Genomic DNA, 18,765 nt, shown 5'->3' on the forward strand with positions numbered 1-18,765 from the left:
ACTTTGTGGTTTAAAATGTCTTTGGTTTTCGGGGAACCGCCCACTTCTTCCATCCACCCAATTAAAAACGAGCTCCATATCTCCAAACAACGACGAGTATTTACAATATAAGCCAATCACAGCTTGCGCAACGACCCTCATAGCCAATCAGCGCACAAAGGGGGCGGGGCCGACGCTGTGCTTCCGGTCACTCGTTAGCTTCACGTTCAACAGACACATTTCAAACTAGCATGGCGACGGCGCTCTGCGGAGCCTCGGCCGGCAGCGGCGCTCCACCGGCGAAGAGCCACCGGGAGCACCGGCGGAAAGCGAAGGACTCGAGGCGGAGGCAGGCGGCGCTGCTGTTCCTCAACAACATCTCCCTCGACGGACGAGCACCGGGTCACGGACACGACGGAGACACCGAGCAGGAAGCCGCCGAGCAGCAGCGGCTCGGGGACAGAGACGCTCCGGTCCCGCCGCCGCCGGAGGACCGAGCATCGACCGGCCGGGTGACGGAGATCGCCGCGGCCGGTAGTGGCTCGTCCTCCAGCTTCCCCGGGGCGGGGAGTCCCACCCACCCTTCTGCGGTCATGTCTCCCGGATCGACCGGGCCACCGGCTGCGGGAGGCAACGAGGTATTTTTGGAAGGTGTCTGCGCGGGCGAGACCCAAACCCCGGACACCCCCGTGTCTCCCGGGCCCCCCGGCCACCAGCCCTGCTACCGAGTCCGGTCCACGCCCGCCGCCCTGAGCCCGCTCCCGGCCGGAAGTGACCTGGAGCCGCGACACAGGTGAGCGACCGGTGGGCGGAGTCACCGGGAGATGGTTTCACTTTCATTCTCTACATTAGTGACAGATATGATCCATATCATGTTGATTGTGAGTTACATTAGTGACAGATATGATTCATATCATGTTGATGTGAGTTACATTATTGACAGATATGATCCATATCATATTGTTGAGAGAGATTTATATCAGTGACAGATATGATCCATAGCATATTTGTGTCTTTTCAGGCTGAGAAACGTGTCTGGTTCCCCAGGACCCAAAGTGCCGAAGAAAGTCCACTTCATCAAGAGTATGAGGCAGTACGACACGCGAGGCTGCAGGTAGGTCTGAAGCGTGTATTTACATACTCAAACACATTTACATACATGATACAGTAGAGAGATACACTAACACACAATTTCCTGTTAGAGAAATAAAAAACAAAACAGCAGCGTATCATATCTCTACTCCTCTACTGTAATAAGCTGCTTAACTGTGGTTCAGTACAGTTGTGATCACTACAGTGAATTCATCATCAGAGCTGCAGTGACATCACACAACTTCTGTGTATTTATGTAATAAGAATCTCGGCTTAAAACAGTCAGAAATGTAATAAAACCTTATAATGTAACACTTTCCCAATAATGAAATAAGATTACCTTAACGGGAAGTTATTGCAATATGGGTGACCCTTATTTTTGCCGAATCTAATAATGTAATTATTTCCAGATAATGCAATAACGACCAATAATGTTTAAAAAATGGACCTACTATGACCAAATAGTCATTATATTCGAATGAGCAAAGCTTTAATTTTGTGTAATAATACACAAAATTACTCTGTTTTTCATTCATGAATATTGTAGTGTGGAGTGCGAGTGGTCTATGGTATAAAACCCAAGAAATCAGGTGTGCATTATGATTACATTATGACATTATTATGACACTATTGCTCGTTTTGACATAATTAGGTTTTACATTGTGATAATGGATTTGTTAGGATTAAATTTTCTGTCCAGTCACTGACATTAACATTTTTAAATTCACGTTTTTCATTTCTCCTCCACATGTCATCGTCTTGAGACAAATTCATAATCATACTTGTTTTCTGCTGGTGTGTAAAACGACGACAGACGTGGTTCCATGTTTCTGTTTGAGGCAGTTACATGGTGCAGGAGGTTTTAATCAACAGAACAGTACAGTAACAGTACATCACTGTACAGTGACTGTAAAGTAGATCTGTGAGAGACTTGATGTCTGTCCTCCAGGTCTGAACTGAGTGTTTCACTGATGCCTCCACAGACAAACTTTATGTTTCTGATCCATCGATCGGTGTGTTGTGAAGAGCTGAAGCTGTCAGTTGTAGTGAGTGTTCGTCAGTTGTAGTGAGTGTTCGTCAGTTGTAGTCAGTTTTTGTCAGTCATAGTCTCAGTTGTCAGTTGTAGTCTCAGGTGTAGTCAGTGTTTGTCAGTTGTAGTTGGTGTTTGTCAGTTGTAGTTGGTGTTTGTCAGTCGTAGTCACAGTGTTTGTCAGTCGTAGTTGGTGTTTGTCAGTCGTAGTTGGTGTTTGTCAGTTGTAGTCACAGTGGTTTTATTTACTCTACCAGTCTGAGAATATTTTCCAGGTTTACATTTGAGGAGTGAGAGTGACCATTTTAGTTATTTCGAGTTTGGTCAAACAAAAAATCTATTTTATTTTACACAACAAATCGATTAATGGTGACAGTGATCAGCAAATTAAGTGATATTCCCATTGTACTTTTGTACATTTGTTTTCGGTAGATTATATTTTCATAAATAAGTATGTTTTAAATTTTTTTTTTTTAGTTTTAGAAAAATAATTAGTTATGTTATTTCTGGGTTAATGATCCGGTGATTCAGTTGCAACTTTTAAAGAAATCTTTTTTCTCTTGCAGCTGAAATTATTTTCATATGTATATATATACAGTATATAAATTTTAACAATTGAAATGGTTATTTTTCCAGCTGTTGACTGTTCTTATTGTATTTTAGTAATCTTTGATGACCGAGCCTCGTCCAGTTCTCAGGTTCAGATTGTCGCTGTGGAGCTTTGGGAGCTTTTATAATCTGTGACGGACTAGAGCTCGAGCTGTATCTGTTCAGTATCAGTGACGACTGACACTGTCTGTTCTGTTCTGTCTGTTCCATCTGTTCTGTTACGTCTGTTCTGTCTGTTCTGTCTGTTCTGTTCTGTTATGTCTGTTCTGTTCCCTCTGTTCTGTCTGTTCTGTTACGTCTGTTCTGTTCTGTTCTGTCTGTTCCATCTGTTCTGTTCCGTCTGTTCTGTCTGTTCTGTTACGTCTGTTCTGTCTGTTCTGTTACGTCTGTTCTGTTCTGTCTGTTCCGTCTGTTCTGTTCCGTCTGTTCTGTCTGTTCTGTTCCGTCTGTTCTGTCTGTTCTGTTCTGTCTGTTCCGTCTGTTCTGTTCTGTTATGTCTGTTCTGTTCCCTCTGTTCTGTCTGTTCTGTTACGTCTGTTCTGTTCTGTTCTGTCTGTTCCATCTGCTCTGTTCCCTCTGTTCTGTCTGTTCTGTTCCGTCTGTTCTGTCTGTTCTGTTCTGTCTGTTCCGTCTGTTCTGTTCCGTCTGTTCTGTCTGTTCTGTTCTGTTCTTTTCTGTCTGTTCTGTCTGTTCTGTTCTGTTCCGTCTGTTCTGTCTGTTCTGTTCCGTCTGTTCTGTTCTGTTCTGTCTCTTCCATCTGTTCTGTTCTGTCTGTTCTGTCTGTTCTGTCTGTTCTGTTCTGTTCCGTCTGTTCTGTTCCATCTGTTCTGTTACGTCTGTTCTGTTCTGTCTGTTCCATCTGTTCTGTTACGTCTGTTCTGTCTGTTCTGTCTGTTCTGTTCTGTTCCGTCTGTTCTGTTCCGTCTGTTTTTTTCTGTCTGTTACGTCTGTTCTGTCTGTTCTGTTCTGTTCTTTTCTGTCTGTTCTGTTCCGTCTGTTCTGTCTGTTCTGTCTGTTCTGTTCTGTCTGTTCTGTTCTGTTCTGTTCTGTTCTGTCTGTTCTGTTACGTCTGTTCTGTCTGTACTTCCTGTGTCCTGCAGGATCATGCTGATTTGTGCCAAGCGGTCGATATACGCTGCTTTCTCAGTGCTGCCGTATGGAGAGAGTTCTCACCTCAGGTACTACAGGAGAGAGCAGCGACCCATCGCCTTTATGTTTTATCATCCTCCATATCATTGTGTGTGTGTGTGTGTGTGTGTGTGTGTGTGTGTGTGTGTGTGTGTGTGTGTGTGTGTGTGTGTGTGTGTGTGTGTGTGTGTGTGTGTGTGTGTGTGTGTGTGTGTGTGTGTGTGTGTGTGTGTGTGTGTGTGTGTGTGTGTGTGTGTGTGTGTGTGTGTGTGTGTGTGTGGTGAAAATGACATGACTCTTTGTGAACAGTGATCTGAAACTGGAGGCTCAGAGACAGAGGCTGTCGTCTGTGGCTGCCGCCGACCTTCTTCCTTCCTTAGAGGGCGTGGATCTCGGAGACTACGGCAAGGTAACGTCTGTCTGAGGGTCTGGACCAGGAACACCTGTGTCCTTCACACACTTTCTGGATCATTTCTGTTTTTTTAATAAACTCTCGAAGCGTCACGTCACAGATCAGCCAATCATCTTCCTTCTCTGATGTTTGATGTGAACACTATGCTGCCTCCTGATTGGCTGATTGGGACATTGTGTACAGTACGTTCGATTCGATATTCTCGTTTTCCTCCTCAGACGGTTTCGTACGCTCAGTTCCTTTATCCCACCAACGCCTTGGTGAGGCCGAAGATCGGCGCTGTGTCGGAGGGCGGGGCAGCCCAGACCCCTCAGTCACGATTCCGTGGCAATGGGCAGAGGAATGTCACACCGGCTCGCCCGAGCAACAGCACGGCACAAGAATCATGTATGTATACATATATATATATATATATATATATATATATATATATATATTTATCAGATCTGACCTGTCAGTCACGTGTCCTGTGCTGCAGACGGGGAGGAGCTAGTGGAGTACGACCCCGACATGCTCAGTGACCCCCAGTGGCCTTGTGGGAGACACAAGAGAGTTCTCATTTTTGCATCATACGTGGTGAGAGATTTTTTTTAATTCCATTTATTTTCCCTCGGCTCACTTCACATGACGCCAGAATGTGTGAAGCTGTAAACTTTTATTGTTTCATGATTCATCGTCTCTGCAGACGACTGTCATTGAGTACGTGAAGCCGTCCGACCTGAAGAAAGACATGAACGAGATCTTCAAGGAAAAGTTTCCTCACATCAAACTGACGCTGAGCAAGATCAGAAGGTACAGACACATTGATTATTGATCAGAAGGTAAAGATACGTCGATCAGAAGGTACGGACATGTTGATCAGAAGGTACAGACACATTGATCAGAAGGTACAGACACATTGATCATAAGGTACGGACACGTTGATCAGAAGGTACAGACACATTGATTAATGATCAGAAGGTACGGACACGTTGATCAGAAGGTAAAGATACGTCGATCATAAGGTACAGACACATTGATCATAAGGTACAGACACGTCGATCAGAAGGTAAAGACACATTGATCATAAGGTACAGACACGTCGATCAGAAGGTAAAGACACATTGATCATAAGGTACAGACACGTTGATCAGAAGGTAAAGATACGTCGATCATAAGGTACAGACACATTGATCATAAGGTACAGACACGTTGATCAGAAGGTACAGACACATTGATCAGAAGGTACAGACACATTGATCATAAGGTACGGACACGTTGATCAGAAGGTACAGACACATTGATTAATGATCAGAAGGTACGGACACGTTGATCAGAAGGTAAAGATACGTCGATCATAAGGTACAGACACATTGATCATAAGGTACAGACACGTCGATCAGAAGGTAAAGACACATTGAGACATTTATATATACATTTACATACTTGTCACACAGTAACCCTCTTCCTCCTCCTCCTCCTCCTCCTCCTCTTCTTCCTCCTCGTCTTCTTCCTCCTCCACCTCCTCCTCTTCCTCAGTCTGAAGAGAGACATGCGGCTCGTGAGCGAGGAGTGCGGCTTGCAGCCAGTCACCATGGCGATGTCCTTTGTGTACTTTGAGAAGCTGGTGCTTCAGGGTCGACTCAACAAGCAGAACAGGAAGCTGGTGGCGGCGGCGTGCGTGCTGCTCGCTGCGAAGATCAGTAGTGACCTGAGGAAACCAGAGGTCAAACAACTCATTGATGTGAGTTCTCTCACACACACACACACACACACACACACAAAGTTGATAAACCTGTAACATGCATCAGTTTTATTTACCAAACTCTTTGATGTCCTACATGATTATTATTCAGGACTGGACACAGGTTCTTCATGATGTAAGCTAGTGTAAATATGATTATATTACTATGATTACACTGTTCACATGACAGTGTAGATCAATATTCAGTATCATAAAGATCATTAGGATCATCAGGAAACATCTGTGACCTGATGTCACCTGTGACCTTTGGACTTTTTGACCAGCGCCAGTTTTTTTTGCAACTGGAAGTAGAATTGTGGCCGTGGCCTGACTAAGAGCCACACCCCCTAACCCTACAACACACAGAGCTTGAATGAAGAAAATATATATATATTTTAATTATTCAAAAAATATGTTCATATCAGCGGGTTTTCCAATAACCCAAAGCTCAATGGTTTTGTCTGTGTATGTGTGTTTTTGTCTGTGTGTGTGTGTGTGTGTGTGTGTGTGTGTGTGTGTGTGTGTGTGTGTGTGTGTGTGTGTGTGTGTGTGTGTGTGTGTGTGTGTGTGTGTGTGTGTGTGTGTGTGTGTGTGTGTGTGTGTGTGTGTGTGTGTGTGTGTGTGTGTGTGTGTGTGTGTGTGTGTGTGTGTGTGTGAGAGAGAGATAGGATTAGAAAAAGATAATCTACATAAATACACTATGTTGATACAAAATGTCTCAAGATGAAACTTCACTGAACCTACTGAACTTCACCACAACACAAAACGTCTGTATGAATATGATTCTGATTATTATGATCATGTGTTTCTCTGGACGACAGAAGCTGGAGGAGCGTTTCCGCATCAACCGGCGGGAGCTGATTCCACTGGAGTTTCCTGTGCTGGTTGCCTTGGAGATGGGACTGTACCTCCCCGAGAGCAAGGTGGAGCCGCACTACCGCCGACTGGTGCTGCAGGGTTAGAGAGAGTGTGTGTGTGTGTGTGTGTGTGTGTGTGTGTGTGTGTGTGTGTGTGTGTGTGTGTGTGTGTGTGTGTGTGTGTGTGTGTGTGTGTGTGTGTGTGTGTGTGTGTGTGTGTGTGTGTGTGTGTGTGTGTGTGTGTGTGTGTGTGTGTGTGTGTGTGTGTGTGTGTGTGTGTGTTTCCAGTTTATAAGCTGAAACAAATCATTCTGGTAATATTTATTTATATCCTGTCGATCTGAATGTTTGAACGTTTGTTCGTACGCTAGAGACGTTCATTGAGCACGTTGATTGTCTCGGGTACGTCAGATTATTATTATTATTATTTCTCACCTCTGAAATGAAGCTGTGATATTTATGTCTCATCACTTTACAGTGTGTAGAGTATTTACGACAGAGGTAAAAGCCTTTTAAAGCCACTGTGACACATGAAACTGTTAAATGTCGGTTCATGTTGGGAATATTGACGTGGCAGCTGTTCACACTGTCATGTTATTTATAGTTGTGGTGTCTTTTGTTTCATGTTTTTGATAAATGCACTGGAATTTAATTATTCAAGACTTGTGACTAAATGAGAATGTCAGTTCTCAGGAATTTTTCTTTCTGGTATTTTTTGAATATCTCATGAAATCAAACCCAAAGAGGTTTAACAACTTGTTGATGATTTAACTGTAGAGTCTTTTTGTGCCATGAGGGTGAAAAAAAAGTGCCTGAAACTACGACGAGTGAAACGTTGAACCATCGAATCATAAGCGTGATGTTTAGTTTGCCGCTGTCGACGGGTTGTTCTGTCTGGTGATGATTCAGTTTTCTGTCTGTCGTGGTGAAAACGTGTCATAATGAAAGTGTAACTGTTTTCATACTGTAACATGAATGTTTCTTAAATATATTTTAAGACACTGAAAAGATGTTGAGCTTGTTTCTGGATGGAAAATGAAAACAACAGATGTTTCTCATCACTTTACTGTTTGTTCAGTTACATCAGTAGATATTAAATCAAAAACTGTCACATATATATTAATACTCCTCATCAACGTTAACAAATCAGAATAAGCAGCTAAATAAATTCAATAAATAATAAGGTCAACGGTTCTTCTCAGTCCAGACTCATGTCTTCGTCGTCGTCCTTCTTGTCTTTGGCGTCTCCGTCTCCGTCCGGCTCAGACTTAGTCTCCGTCTCCATCGCTTTGGCGAACGCCTCCACATCTGAAAGACAAACACATCTTGAACATTAAGTATTTAAAACAGTTACTCCTGATTATCAACGTTTTGTACAAACTAGTGCCCAGCGACTTTAGAGAATTATGAAATCTTTAAAAAAAGAAAACCCGACATGTCAGATAATTTTATATTTGTCAAATCTACTAAACAAGAAAATCCATCATATAACTCTCTTTGTCAACCTAAAGCCTGAATTCATATGTTAAAGATACTAGCCACCCCCCACTCGCTGTGCATTCTGGGGGTTTTGCTGCTGTTTCCTCACATGGACTCACTCTGACCTTCTGGTCTGAGAGCAGCGTCTGTGCTTGTGGGTTTGACACTGACCTCCTTTGTTGGCGGCGTCGACGGCCTCTGCAGGCAAACCGAACTGGTTCATCAGAGGCCCCAACTGCCCGGACGCCAGGGCGCTGCTGAACATGCTCATGGCCTGCGGAGAGACAAGCACGACGCTCAACACGACACAAGATCGTTCTCATACGTCACCAGGACAATATAGTTTTCTGCAGACGTCTTCACACCAACAGGAACATTTCCAGAACGTTCTGTGGTGTTTGACAATGATGACTCTGATAACTAGCCGTCAGTTATCAACACGCGTCCTCGACATCAGGAGCGTTTCTGAAACATTCAGACGAGGGCCGGCGGCGCCCACTCGTGTTCTCACGTGGGCTCACTCGGACATTTTCTGGAAACTTGACCAGGGGGCTGGAGGGAGAAGTTCCAAAAGGAAAATGTCCAGAGGAACATTCTTGCCCTCACATTCAGCCCCTCTGGAAAGTTTCAGGAGAATGTCCGTAGTCCATGTCCCTAAAAACTAGAATCAGTGTAAAATGTCAAGAGGAGGAAACGGAACTCAAATGTTCTGGATCAAATCCCAACGGAGGCTCAGGAGCCGCCTGGAGAAACTCTACCTGCTGAAACTGCGGCGAGCTGAGTGTGTTGTGCAGCTGCTCCGAGCTCTGAGGCAGAGACTCTCCGGACGGCAGGTACGGCACCAGCCTCTGCTGCACCTCAGGGTTGTCCAGGATGGGAGCCATGACCTCCGGGGTCAGGACGCTGGCAAGGTCAACTACAGGAAACAAACCAAAAACAGGTCAGTCCGATTAAAGTCACTATTTCCTGTTTCAGGCTTCGCATACTTTTAAAGACTTGAAACAAGAAAGTCGTTTGAGGAATTCACAAATGTTCTAAGTCGTTTTATTTACACAAATGCAACTGAGAACATATTTTCTTTTAATCTGAATTTATATTCTCAATAAACAGATTCATCTGTTTGTCTATAAAATGTATTATAATTTCAACATCGGTCCAAAACCCACAGATCTTCACTCTGCTTCCATATGTGAAGCTTCTTTCAACTTCCTGTTCCTACTGCAGGTCAATCTGTCGTCCGGGCGACGGTGATAATAGTATAATGAAGCAGGAAGGAGTCAGAGTGATGCAGTAAAACTAAATCTGTTATTTATTAAAATAACAGTATTACAGATTCTTTGTCGTGTCTGACTCTTTGTTCACCTCCCTGGCCGCTGGCAGGAACATTCATGGTGGCCAGGATGCTCTGCAGGTCTCTCAGCTGGATGGGCTGCGTGGGGTTGGCTGCACCTGCGGCCAGTGAGGTCACAGCAGGGGTGGACGGGGTGGTGGCGGTGGGGGAGGCTGCGGTGGTGGCGGAGGGAGTGATGGGTGTGGTGGGCACCTGGGAGGAGCCGAGCCGGCTGGCGGTGGAGGTGGAGGTGGGGGTGACGGCTGTAGATGGACTGAGATGAAAACAACACCTGACAACCATTCTTACAGTTGTTCTCTTCTTCTGCTCCAGTTACTACTTTATCTTCAGGAATGTGTTGAACAGAAAGTGCTGACGGGAATATTCAGAGTAGAGAACACGTGAGTTACCTAGTGGAGGAGCTGCTGGCTGCAGGGACGCTGCTGCTGCTGCTGCTGCTGCTGCTGCCCAGCAGGTTGGCGAGGCCTGGACCGGCCAGAGCCCCGAGACCACCTGACGATCAGAGCGCACCATACTGGATCTGACAACACCTGACAAGGTCTGACCTGATCTGACCGGATCTGACAAGATGAGGACTACGTACCAATCCCGCCCAGTCCGGTAGGTCCAATGAGCTGCATGAGCTGGTTGTGGCTCATGTTACCCAGAAGGCTTTGCAAACCGCCCTCCCCTTCACATGAAAACAGAAGGTAACATGTGAAGTCCAGACAAAGTGTCAAATCTGTTTTCTGATATTTGCCTTGTTTCTAGTCAAAGTGAGAATATGTGTCACCTCCCAGAGCGGACAGGTCGTGACCTCCGCTGCCGCCGCTGCCCAGCGCGCCGGGCATTGGCGGGTTGTTCAGGTACTCGTTCACTTTGCGGCAAAACTCCTCGTCCTTGTCGGTCTTCGGCTCCTGACATCAGAAAAACAGAGAAATGACACTATTGACACGTGTGTGTGGGTCAATAGTGAATCTGTCTGACTGTTTTCAGATTAATGAACAGTTAGTTTAGGTGAATATGTCAGAAACGTGGACGTTGTGTCACGACTCATCCTTGAACGTGTCGGTACAAATACTAATTAAAATAACATAATTTTTATGTTTTTAATGTTCATCTATAATAAAATAGATGTGAATGTTCCTTTATAGCTTCATCACCTGCATCCAGAAGAAGAGTCTTTTGGAACCAGCCTTGAACTTCAACACGTAGACTCGTCCGGTCGAACACTGGTTCACCCGCTTGAACTCGCAGTCGTCAGGGAAGATGATCAGGTCCTGAGGGAACAGATTCAAATCTTTATTAATATAAAACAAGACGGAGCAGCGGACGGCCTGCGGACGGCGGCGTCACCTACGTCGTCCACGTTCCCACTCGTCCGGTCCTTCCAGCAGAAGTGGATGAGCGAGTCGTCCGTCTGCTGGACGTACACTTGACCTCGCCGCTTGTCTGGCGTCACCGTCGCTCCCTTCATGTTCATCTTCCCGGCTCGGAACTCCACCAGGTATTTAGAGGAGGAGCCGCGGGACCCGGACACCAAGCTGGGGAACAACGCTCCGGATGCCATGACGCTGCAGGGACAGATGGGAGGAGCCACAGAGTCTCAACAGAGGGGAGGAGCTACAGAGCCACAGAGGGGAGGGGCTACATAGTCTCAACAGAGGGGAGGAGCTACAGAGCCGCAGAGGGGAGGGGCTACATAGTCTCAACAGAGGGGAGGAGCTACAGAGCCGCAGAGGGGAGGGGCTACAGAGTCTCAACAAATTCATGTTGTTGCTGGTTTACAGACAGACACACAGAGGGTCCTCTCGTCTTGTCTTGTCCCCTCCCCTCACCTCCTCTCCTCTCCTCTCCTCTCCTCTCCTCTCACCTCCTGTCCTCTCCTCTCACCTCCTCTCCTCTCCTCTCACCTCCTCTCCTGTCCTCTCCTCTCGTCTTGTCCTCTCCTCTCCTCTCACCTCCTCTCCTCTCCTGTCCTCTCCTCTCACCTCCTCTCCTGTCCTCTCCTCTCACCTCCTCTCCTCTCACCTCCTCTCCTGTCCTCTCCTCTCACCTCCTCTCCTCTCCTGTCCTCTCCTCTCCTGTCCTCTCCTCTCCTCTCCTCTCCTCTCCTCTCCTCTCCTGTCCTCTCCTCTCACCTCCTCTCCTCTCACCTCCTCTCCTGTCCTCTCCTCTCACCTCCTCTCCTCTCCTCTCACCTCCTCTCCTGTCCTCTCCTCTCACCTCCTCTCCTCTCACCTCCTCTCCTCTCCTGTCCTCTCCTCTCACCTCCTCTCCTCTCACCTCCTCTCCTCTCCTGTCCTCTCCTCTCACCTCCTCTCCTCTCCTCTCACCTCCTCTCCTCTCACCTCCTCTCCTGTCCTCTCCTCTCACCTCCTCTCCTCTCCTGTCCTCTCCTCTCACCTCCTCTCCTCTCACCTCCTCTCCTCTCACCTCCTCTCCTGTCCTGTCCTCTCCTCTCCTGTCCTCTCCTCTCACCTCCTCTCCTCTCACCTCCTCTCCTGTCCTCTCCTCTCACCTCCTCTCCTCTCACCTCCTCTCCTCTCCTGTCCTCTCCTCTCCTGTCCTCTCCTCTCACCTCCTCTCCTCTCCTCTCACCTCCTCTCCTCTCCTCTCACCTCCTCTCCTGTCCTCTCCTCTCACCTCCTCTCCTCTCACCTCCTCTCCTCTCCTGTCCTCTCCTCTCACCTCCTCTCACCTCCTCTCCTCTCACCTCCTCTCACCTCCTCTCCTCTCCTGTCCTCTCCTCTCACCTCCTCTCACCTCCTCTCCTCTCCTCTCACCTCCTCTCCTCTCCTCTCACCTCCTCTCCTCTCCTCTCCTCTCGTCTTGTCCTCTCCTCTCACCTCCTCTCCTCTCGTCTTGTCCTCTCCTCTCCTCTCACCTCCTCTCCTGTCCTCTCCTCTCACCTCCTCTCCTCTCCTGTCCTCTCCTCTCACCTCCTCTCACCTCCTCTCCTCTCCTCTCACCTCCTCTCCTCTCCTCTCACCTCCTCTCCTCTCCTCTCCTCTCGTCTTGTCCTCTCCTCTCACCTCCTCTCCTCTCGTCTTGTCCTCTCCTCTCACCTCCTCTCACCTCCTCTCCTGTCCTCTCCTCTCACCTCCTCTCCTGTCCTCTCCTCTCCTGTCCTCTCCTGTCCTCTCCTCTCCTGTCCTCTCCTCTCACCTCCTCTCACCTCCTCTCACCTCCTCTCCTCTCCTGTCCTCTCCTCTCCTGTCCTCTCCTCTCACCTCCTCTCACCTCCTCTCCTCTCCTGTCCTCTCCTCTCACCTCCTCTCACCTCCTCTCCTCTCCTCTCCTCTCCTCTCGTCTCGTCCTCTCCTCTCACCTCCTCTCCTGTCCTCTCCTCTCACCTCCTCTCCTGTCCTCTCCTCTCGTCTTGTCCTCTCCTCTCACCTCCTCTCACCTCCTCTCCTCTCACCTCCTCTCCTGTCCTCTCCTCTCGTCTTGTCCTCTCCTCTCACCTCCTCTCACCTCCTCTCCTCTCACCTCCTCTCCTGTCCTCTCCTCTCACCTCCTCTCCTCTCCTCTCGTCTTGTCCTCTCCTCTCACCTCCTCTCACCTCCTCTCCTGTCCTCTCCTCTCACCTCCTCTCCTCTCCTCTCGTCTTGTCCTCTCCTCTCACCTCCTCTCACCTCCTCTCCTGTCCTCTCCTCTCACCTCCTCTCCTCTCACCTCCTCTCCTGTCCTCTCCTCTCACCTCCTCTCCTCTCCTGTCCTCTCCTCTCCTCTCACCTCCTCTCCTCTCCTGTCCTCTCCTCTCACCTCCTCTCCTCTCCTGTCCTCTCCTCTCACCTCCTCTCACCTCCTCTCCTCTCACCTCCTCTCCTCTCCTGTCCTCTCCTCTCACCTCCTCTCACCTCCTCTCCTCTCGTCTTGTCCTCACCTCCTCTCCTCTCCTCTCGTCTTGTCCCCTCCTCTCACCTCCTCTCCTCTCGTCTTGTCCTCTCCTCTCACCTCCTCTCCTCTCGTCTTGTCCTCACCTCCTCTCCTCTCCTCTCGTCTTGTCCCCTCCCCTCACCTCCTCTCCTCTCCTCTCCTCTCCTCTCACCTCCTCTCCTGTCCTCTCCTCTCACCTCCTCTCCTCTCCTCTCGTCCTCTCCTCTCACCTCCTCTCCTGTCCTCTCCTCTCACCTCCTCTCCTGTCCTCTCCTCTCCTGTCCTCTCCTCTCACCTCCTCTCCTCTCCTCTCGTCTTGTCCTCTCCTCTCACCTCCTCTCCTGTCCTCTCCTCTCCTGTCCTCTCCTCTCCTCTCCTCTCCTCTCGTCTTGTCCTCTCCTCACCTCCTCTCACCTCCTCTCCTCTCACCTCCTCTCCTCTCCTGTCCTCTCCTCTCACCTCCTCTCCTCTCACCTCCTCTCCTGTCCTCTCCTCTCACCTCCTCTCCTCTCACCTCCTCTCCTCTCCTGTCCTCTCCTCTCACCTCCTGTCCTCTCCTCTCCTGTCCTCTCCTCTCACCTCCTCTCCTCTCCTCTCGTCTTGTCCTCTCCTCTCACCTCCTCTCACCTCCTCTCCTGTCCTCTCCTCTCACCTCCTCTCACCTCCTCTCCTCTCGTCTTGTCCTCTCCTCTCACCTCCTCTCCTCTCCTCTCGTCTTGTCCCCTCCCCTCCCCTCACCTCCTCTCCTCTCGTCTTGTCCTCTCCTCTCACCTCCTCTCCTGTCCTCTCCTCTCGTCTTGTCCTCTCCTGTCCTCTCCTCTCACCTCCTCTCCTCTCGTCCTCTCCTCTCGTCTTGTCCCCTCCCCTCACCTCCTCTCACCTCCTCTCCTCTCCTCTCCTCTCGTCTTGTCCTCTCCTCTCGTCTTGTCCTCTCCTCTCACCTCCTCTCCTCTCACCTCCTGTCCTCTCCTCTCGTCTTGTCCTCTCCTGTCCTCTCCTCTCACCTCCTCTCCTCTCACCTCCTCTCCTCTCACCTCCTGTCCTCTCCTCTCCTCTCACCTCCTCTCCTGTCCTCTCCTCTCACCTCCTCTCCTGTCCTCTCCTCTCGTCTTGTCCTCTCCTCTCACCTCCTCTCACCTCCTCTCCTGTCCTCTCCTCTCCTGTCCTCTCCTCTCACCTCCTCTCCTCTCCTCTCCTCTCGTCTTGTCCCCTCCCCTCCCCTCACCTCCTCTCCTCTCCTCTCCTCTCCTCTCCTCTCCTCTCCTCTCGTCTTGTCCCCTCCCCTCCTCTCACCTCCTCTCCTCTCCTCTCCTCTCCTCTCGTCTTGTCCTCTCCTCTCGTCTTGTCCTCTCCTCTCACCTCCTCTCCTCTCGTCTTGTCCTCTCCTCTCCTGTCCTCTCCTCTCGTCTTGTCCTCTCCTCTCCTCTCCTCTCCTGTCCTCTCCTCTCACCTCCTCTCCTCTCACCTCCTGTCCTCTCCTCTCCTCTCACCTCCTGTCCTCTCCTCTCACCTCCTCTCCTCTCCTCTCCTCTCACCTCCTCTCCTCTCCTCTCACCTCCTGTCCTCTCCTCTCCTCTCCTCTCACCTCCTCTCCTCTCCTCTCACCTCCTCTCCTCTCCTCTCCTCTCACCTCCTCTCCTCTCCTCTCACCTCCTCTCCTCTCCTCTCGTCTTGTCCTCTCCTCTCACCTCCTCTCACCTCCTCTCCTGTCCTCTCCTCTCCTGTCCTCTCCTCTCACCTCCTCTCCTCTCCTCTCACCTCCTCTCCTGTCCTCTCCTCTCCTGTCCTCTCCTCTCACCTCCTCTCACCTCCTCTCCTCTCCTCTCCTCTCGTCTTGTCCTCTCCTCTCACCTCCTCTCACCTCCTCTCCTCTCCTGTCCTCTCCTCTCACCTCCTCTCCTCTCACCTCCTCTCCTCTCCTCTCACCTCCTCTCCTCTCCTCTCACCTCCTCTCCTCTCACCTCCTCTCCTCTCCTCTCACCTCCTCTCACCTCCTCTCACCTCCTCTCCTCTCCTGTCCTCTCCTCTCACCTCCTCTCCTCTCCTCTCACCTCCTCTCCTCTCCTCTCACCTCCTCTCCTCTCCTCTCGTCTTGTCCTCTCCTCTCACCTCCTCTCACCTCCTCTCCTGTCCTCTCCTCTCCTGTCCTCTCCTCTCACCTCCTCTCCTCTCCTCTCACCTCCTCTCCTGTCCTCTCCTCTCACCTCCTCTCCTCTCCTCTCCTCTCGTCTTGTCCTCTCCTCTCACCTCCTCTCACCTCCTCTCCTCTCCTCTCCTCTCCTCTCACCTCCTCTCCTCTCACCTCCTCTCCTGTCCTCTCCTCTCACCTCCTCTCCTCTCCTGTCCTCTCCTCTCACCTCCTCTCACCTCCTCTCCTCTCCTCTCCTCTCCTCTCGTCTTGTCCCCTCCCCTCACCTCCTCTCCTCTCCTCTCCTCTCGTCTTGTCCCCTCCCCTCACCTCCTCTCCTCTCCTCTCGTCTTGTCCTCTCCTCTCACCTCCTCTCACCTCCTCTCCTCTCACCTCCTCTCCTCTCCTCTCGTCCTCTCCTCTCACCTCCTCTCCTGTCCTCTCCTCTCACCTCCTCTCCTCTCCTCTCGTCTTGTCCTCTCCTCTCACCTCCTCTCCTGTCCTCTCCTCTCACCTCCTCTCCTGTCCTCTCCTCTCGTCTTGTCCTCTCCTCTCACCTCCTCTCACCTCCTCTCCTGTCCTCTCCTCTCCTGTCCTCTCCTCTCACCTCCTCTCCTCTCACCTCCTCTCCTCTCGTCTTGTCCCCTCCCCTCCCCTCACCTCCTCTCCTCTCCTCTCGTCCTCTCCTCTCGTCTTGTCCCCTCCCCTCACCTCCTCTCCTCTCCTCTCCTCTCCTCTCGTCTTGTCCCCTCCCCTCACCTCCTCTCCTCTCCTCTCCTCTCGTCTTGTCCTCTCCTCTCGTCTTGTCCTCTCCTCTCACCTCCTCTCCTGTCCTCTCCTCTCGTCTTGTCCTCTCCTCTCCTCTCCTGTCCTCTCCTCTCACCTCCTCTCCTCTCACCTCCTGTCCTCTCCTCTCCTCTCACCTCCTCTCCTGTCCTCTCCTCTCCTCTCGTCTTGTCCTCTCCCGTCCTCTCCTCTCACCTCCTCTCCTCTCACCTCCTCTCCTCTCACCTCCTGTCCTCTCCTCTCCTCTCACCTCCTCTCCTCTCCTCTCGTCTTGTCCTCTCCTCTCACCTCCTCTCCTGTCCTCTCCTCTCACCTCCTCTCACCTCCTCTCCTGTCCTCTCCTCTCCTGTCCTCTCCTCTCACCTCCTCTCCTCTCCTCTCGTCTTGTCCTCTCCTCTCACCTCCTCTCACCTCCTCTCCTGTCCTCTCCTCTCCTGTCCTCTCCTCTCACCTCCTCTCCTCTCACCTCCTCTCCTGTCCTCTCCTCTCACCTCCTCTCCTCTCGTCTTGTCCTCTCCTCTCACCTCCTCTCCTCTCCTCTCCTCTTGTCCCCTCCCCTCCCCTCACCTCCTCTCCTCTCCTCTCGTCCTCTCCTCTCGTCTTGTCCCCTCCCCTCACCTCCTCTCCTCTCCTCTCCTCTCGTCTTGTCCTCTCCTCTCGTCTTGTCCTCTCCTCTCCTCTCCTGTCCTCTCCTCTCGTCTTGTCCTCTCCTCTCACCTCCTCTCGTCTTGTCCTCTCCTCTCACCTCCTCTCCTGTCCTCTCGTCTTGTCCTCTCCTCTCCTCTCCTGTCCTCTCCTCTCACCTCCTCTCCTCTCACCTCCTGTCCTCTCCTGTCCTCTCACCTCCTCTCCTCTCCTCTCCTCTCACCTCCTCTCCTCTCACCTCCTGTCCTCTCCTCTCACCTCCTCTCCTCTCCTCTCACCTCCTGTCCTCTCCTCTCCTCTCACCTCCTCTCCTCTCCTCTCACCTCCTCTCCTCTCCTCTCCTCTCACCTCCTCTCCTCTCCTCTCACCTCCTCTCCTCTCACCTCCTCTCCTCTCCTCTCACCTCCTCTCCTCTCCTCTCCTCTCACCTCCTCTCCTCTCCTCTCACCTCCTCTCCTCTCCTCTCCTCTCACCTCCTCTCCTCTCCTCTCACCTCCTCTCCTGTCCTCTCGTCTTGTCCTCTCCTCTCACCTCCTCTCCTCTCACCTCCTGTCCTCTCCTCTCCTCTCACCTCCTCTCCTGTCCTCTCCTCTCCTCTCGTCTTGTCCTCTCCTGTCCTCTCCTCTCACCTCCTCTCCTCTCACCTCCTCTCCTGTCCTCTCCTCTCACCTCCTCTCCTCTCACCTCCTCTCCTCTCCTCTCCTCTCACCTCCTCTCCTCTCCTCTCCTCTCCTCTCCTCTCACCTCCTCTCCTCTCACCTCCTCTCCTCTCCTCTCCTCTCACCTCCTCTCCTCTCACCTCCTCTCCTCTCCTCTCCTGTCATCTCTTGTCTTGTCGCCTCATCCACCTGCCTCGCTCTTATCGCTTCCTGCAAACTCCCTATGCATTTCTCATGAGCTCGCGCGCACACACAAACACACACCAACACACTCACACACACACACCAACACACACACACACACACACACACACACTCACACGCACACCAACACACACACACACACACACACGACGTCACTGTTTCGTCTTTAAACGTGTTTATAGAAGATGAATGAATCGCAGGTTGTTTTCAGATCAGAGGAGAAAATCTCTTGTTGACATTTCATCACGTTATTAATTCATCTTTAATAAATGATGGTCGAGTTGTCAGACTCGTTCTGCAGCAGAGCAGTGACTCTGCGTCCCGCGGACCGAACCACGCGGTCGGTTGATACAAAGTCTATTAAATGTGTATTAATAAATGTTTTTACTCACATTTGTCTGTGAATCAGCGACGAGCCGCAGGACGCTCACACGAGCTCAGGACGATCGTGATTGGTCGACTGGTGCCTGTGCCTCTCTATGATTGGTCGACTGGTGCCGGTGCCTCTCTATGATTGGTCAACTGGTGCCGGTGCCTCTCTGTGATTGGTCGACTGGTGCCGGTGCCTCTCTGTGATTGGTCAACTGGTGCCGGTGCCTCTCTGTGATTGGTCGACTGGTGCCGGTGCCTCTCTGTGATTGGTCGAACCGCGTGTCAATAATGTGGCTGCTCAGGTTCGGTTGATAAGACAAAACACCCGTTCAATCATACAATATACATATATTCAATATTATAAACATCTTTCTGCTTCGTGACGAGGATGAAATCAAATCAAATATTCGGGAATATTTTTGCTTGAAAACGATAAATCATTAATCAAAC

At 50.5% G+C, this 18,765-nt stretch overlaps 2 protein-coding genes across 11 annotated transcripts; one reads left to right on the forward strand and one right to left on the reverse strand.

Moving 5' to 3' along the window:
- The first annotated feature begins 164 nt into the window (after nucleotides 1-164).
- On the forward strand, nucleotides 165-7,838 carry LOC118316857 (CDK5 and ABL1 enzyme substrate 2). 2 transcript variants are annotated; one of them, XM_035645097.2, is made up of 9 exons: nucleotides 166-772; nucleotides 1,001-1,093; nucleotides 3,811-3,888; nucleotides 4,148-4,247; nucleotides 4,469-4,637; nucleotides 4,729-4,826; nucleotides 4,936-5,042; nucleotides 5,769-5,973; nucleotides 6,795-7,838. In XM_035645097.2, the coding sequence occupies exons 1-9, from the start codon at nucleotides 231-233 to the stop codon at nucleotides 6,933-6,935; spliced, it is 1,533 nt and encodes a 510-aa protein (XP_035500990.1). In that variant the 5' UTR covers nucleotides 166-230; the 3' UTR covers nucleotides 6,936-7,838. The 2 variants fall into 2 exon arrangements, with proteins under 2 accessions (XP_035500992.1, XP_035500990.1); XM_035645099.2 differs by lacking the exon at nucleotides 3,811-3,888 and having other exon boundaries at nucleotides 165-772.
- Nucleotides 7,839-7,879: 41 nt separating this feature from the next.
- LOC118316862 (proteasomal ubiquitin receptor ADRM1-like) lies at nucleotides 7,880-18,428 on the reverse strand. Of its 9 annotated transcripts, none has more exons than XM_047331222.1 (10): nucleotides 18,336-18,428; nucleotides 11,000-11,213; nucleotides 10,803-10,919; nucleotides 10,433-10,556; nucleotides 10,244-10,330; nucleotides 10,050-10,152; nucleotides 9,672-9,913; nucleotides 9,068-9,225; nucleotides 8,481-8,583; nucleotides 7,880-8,138 (listed from the first exon to the last, which is right to left on the reverse strand). In XM_047331222.1, exons 2-10 carry the CDS (start codon nucleotides 11,207-11,209, stop codon nucleotides 8,029-8,031), a joined length of 1,254 nt encoding a protein of 417 aa, XP_047187178.1. In that variant the 5' UTR covers nucleotides 11,210-11,213; nucleotides 18,336-18,428; the 3' UTR covers nucleotides 7,880-8,028. The 9 variants fall into 9 exon arrangements, with proteins under 9 accessions (XP_047187178.1, XP_047187177.1, XP_047187179.1 ...); XM_047331221.1 differs by lacking the exon at nucleotides 18,336-18,428 and adding an exon at nucleotides 17,887-18,290 and having other exon boundaries at nucleotides 11,000-11,215; XM_047331223.1 differs by lacking the exon at nucleotides 18,336-18,428 and adding an exon at nucleotides 17,880-18,290.
- Between the last annotated feature and the right edge of the window lie 337 nt (nucleotides 18,429-18,765).

This window comes from Scophthalmus maximus, chromosome 3 (genome assembly GCF_022379125.1).
Source record: "Scophthalmus maximus strain ysfricsl-2021 chromosome 3, ASM2237912v1, whole genome shotgun sequence".
Lineage (NCBI taxonomy): Eukaryota > Metazoa > Chordata > Actinopteri > Pleuronectiformes > Scophthalmidae > Scophthalmus > Scophthalmus maximus.

Excerpts from the sequence above, each read along its gene's own strand:
- LOC118316862 (XM_047331221.1), bottom strand. Across the intron at positions 10,153-10,243 it reads TACCGGACTGGGCGGGATTG|GTGGTCTCGGGGCTCTGGCC; the intron begins GTACGTAGTCCT and ends TCTGATCGTCAG. Across the intron at positions 9,914-10,049 it reads GCCAGCAGCTCCTCCACTAG|TCCATCTACAGCCGTCACCC; the intron begins GTAACTCACGTG and ends TTTTCATCTCAG.
- LOC118316857 (XM_035645097.2), top strand. The coding sequence starts at position 231 with ATGGCGACGGCGCTCTGCGGAGCCTCGGCCGGCAGCGGCGCTCCACCG. Across the intron at positions 4,248-4,468 it reads ATCTCGGAGACTACGGCAAG|ACGGTTTCGTACGCTCAGTT; the intron begins GTAACGTCTGTC and ends TTTCCTCCTCAG. Across the intron at positions 4,827-4,935 it reads TCATTTTTGCATCATACGTG|ACGACTGTCATTGAGTACGT; the intron begins GTGAGAGATTTT and ends TCGTCTCTGCAG.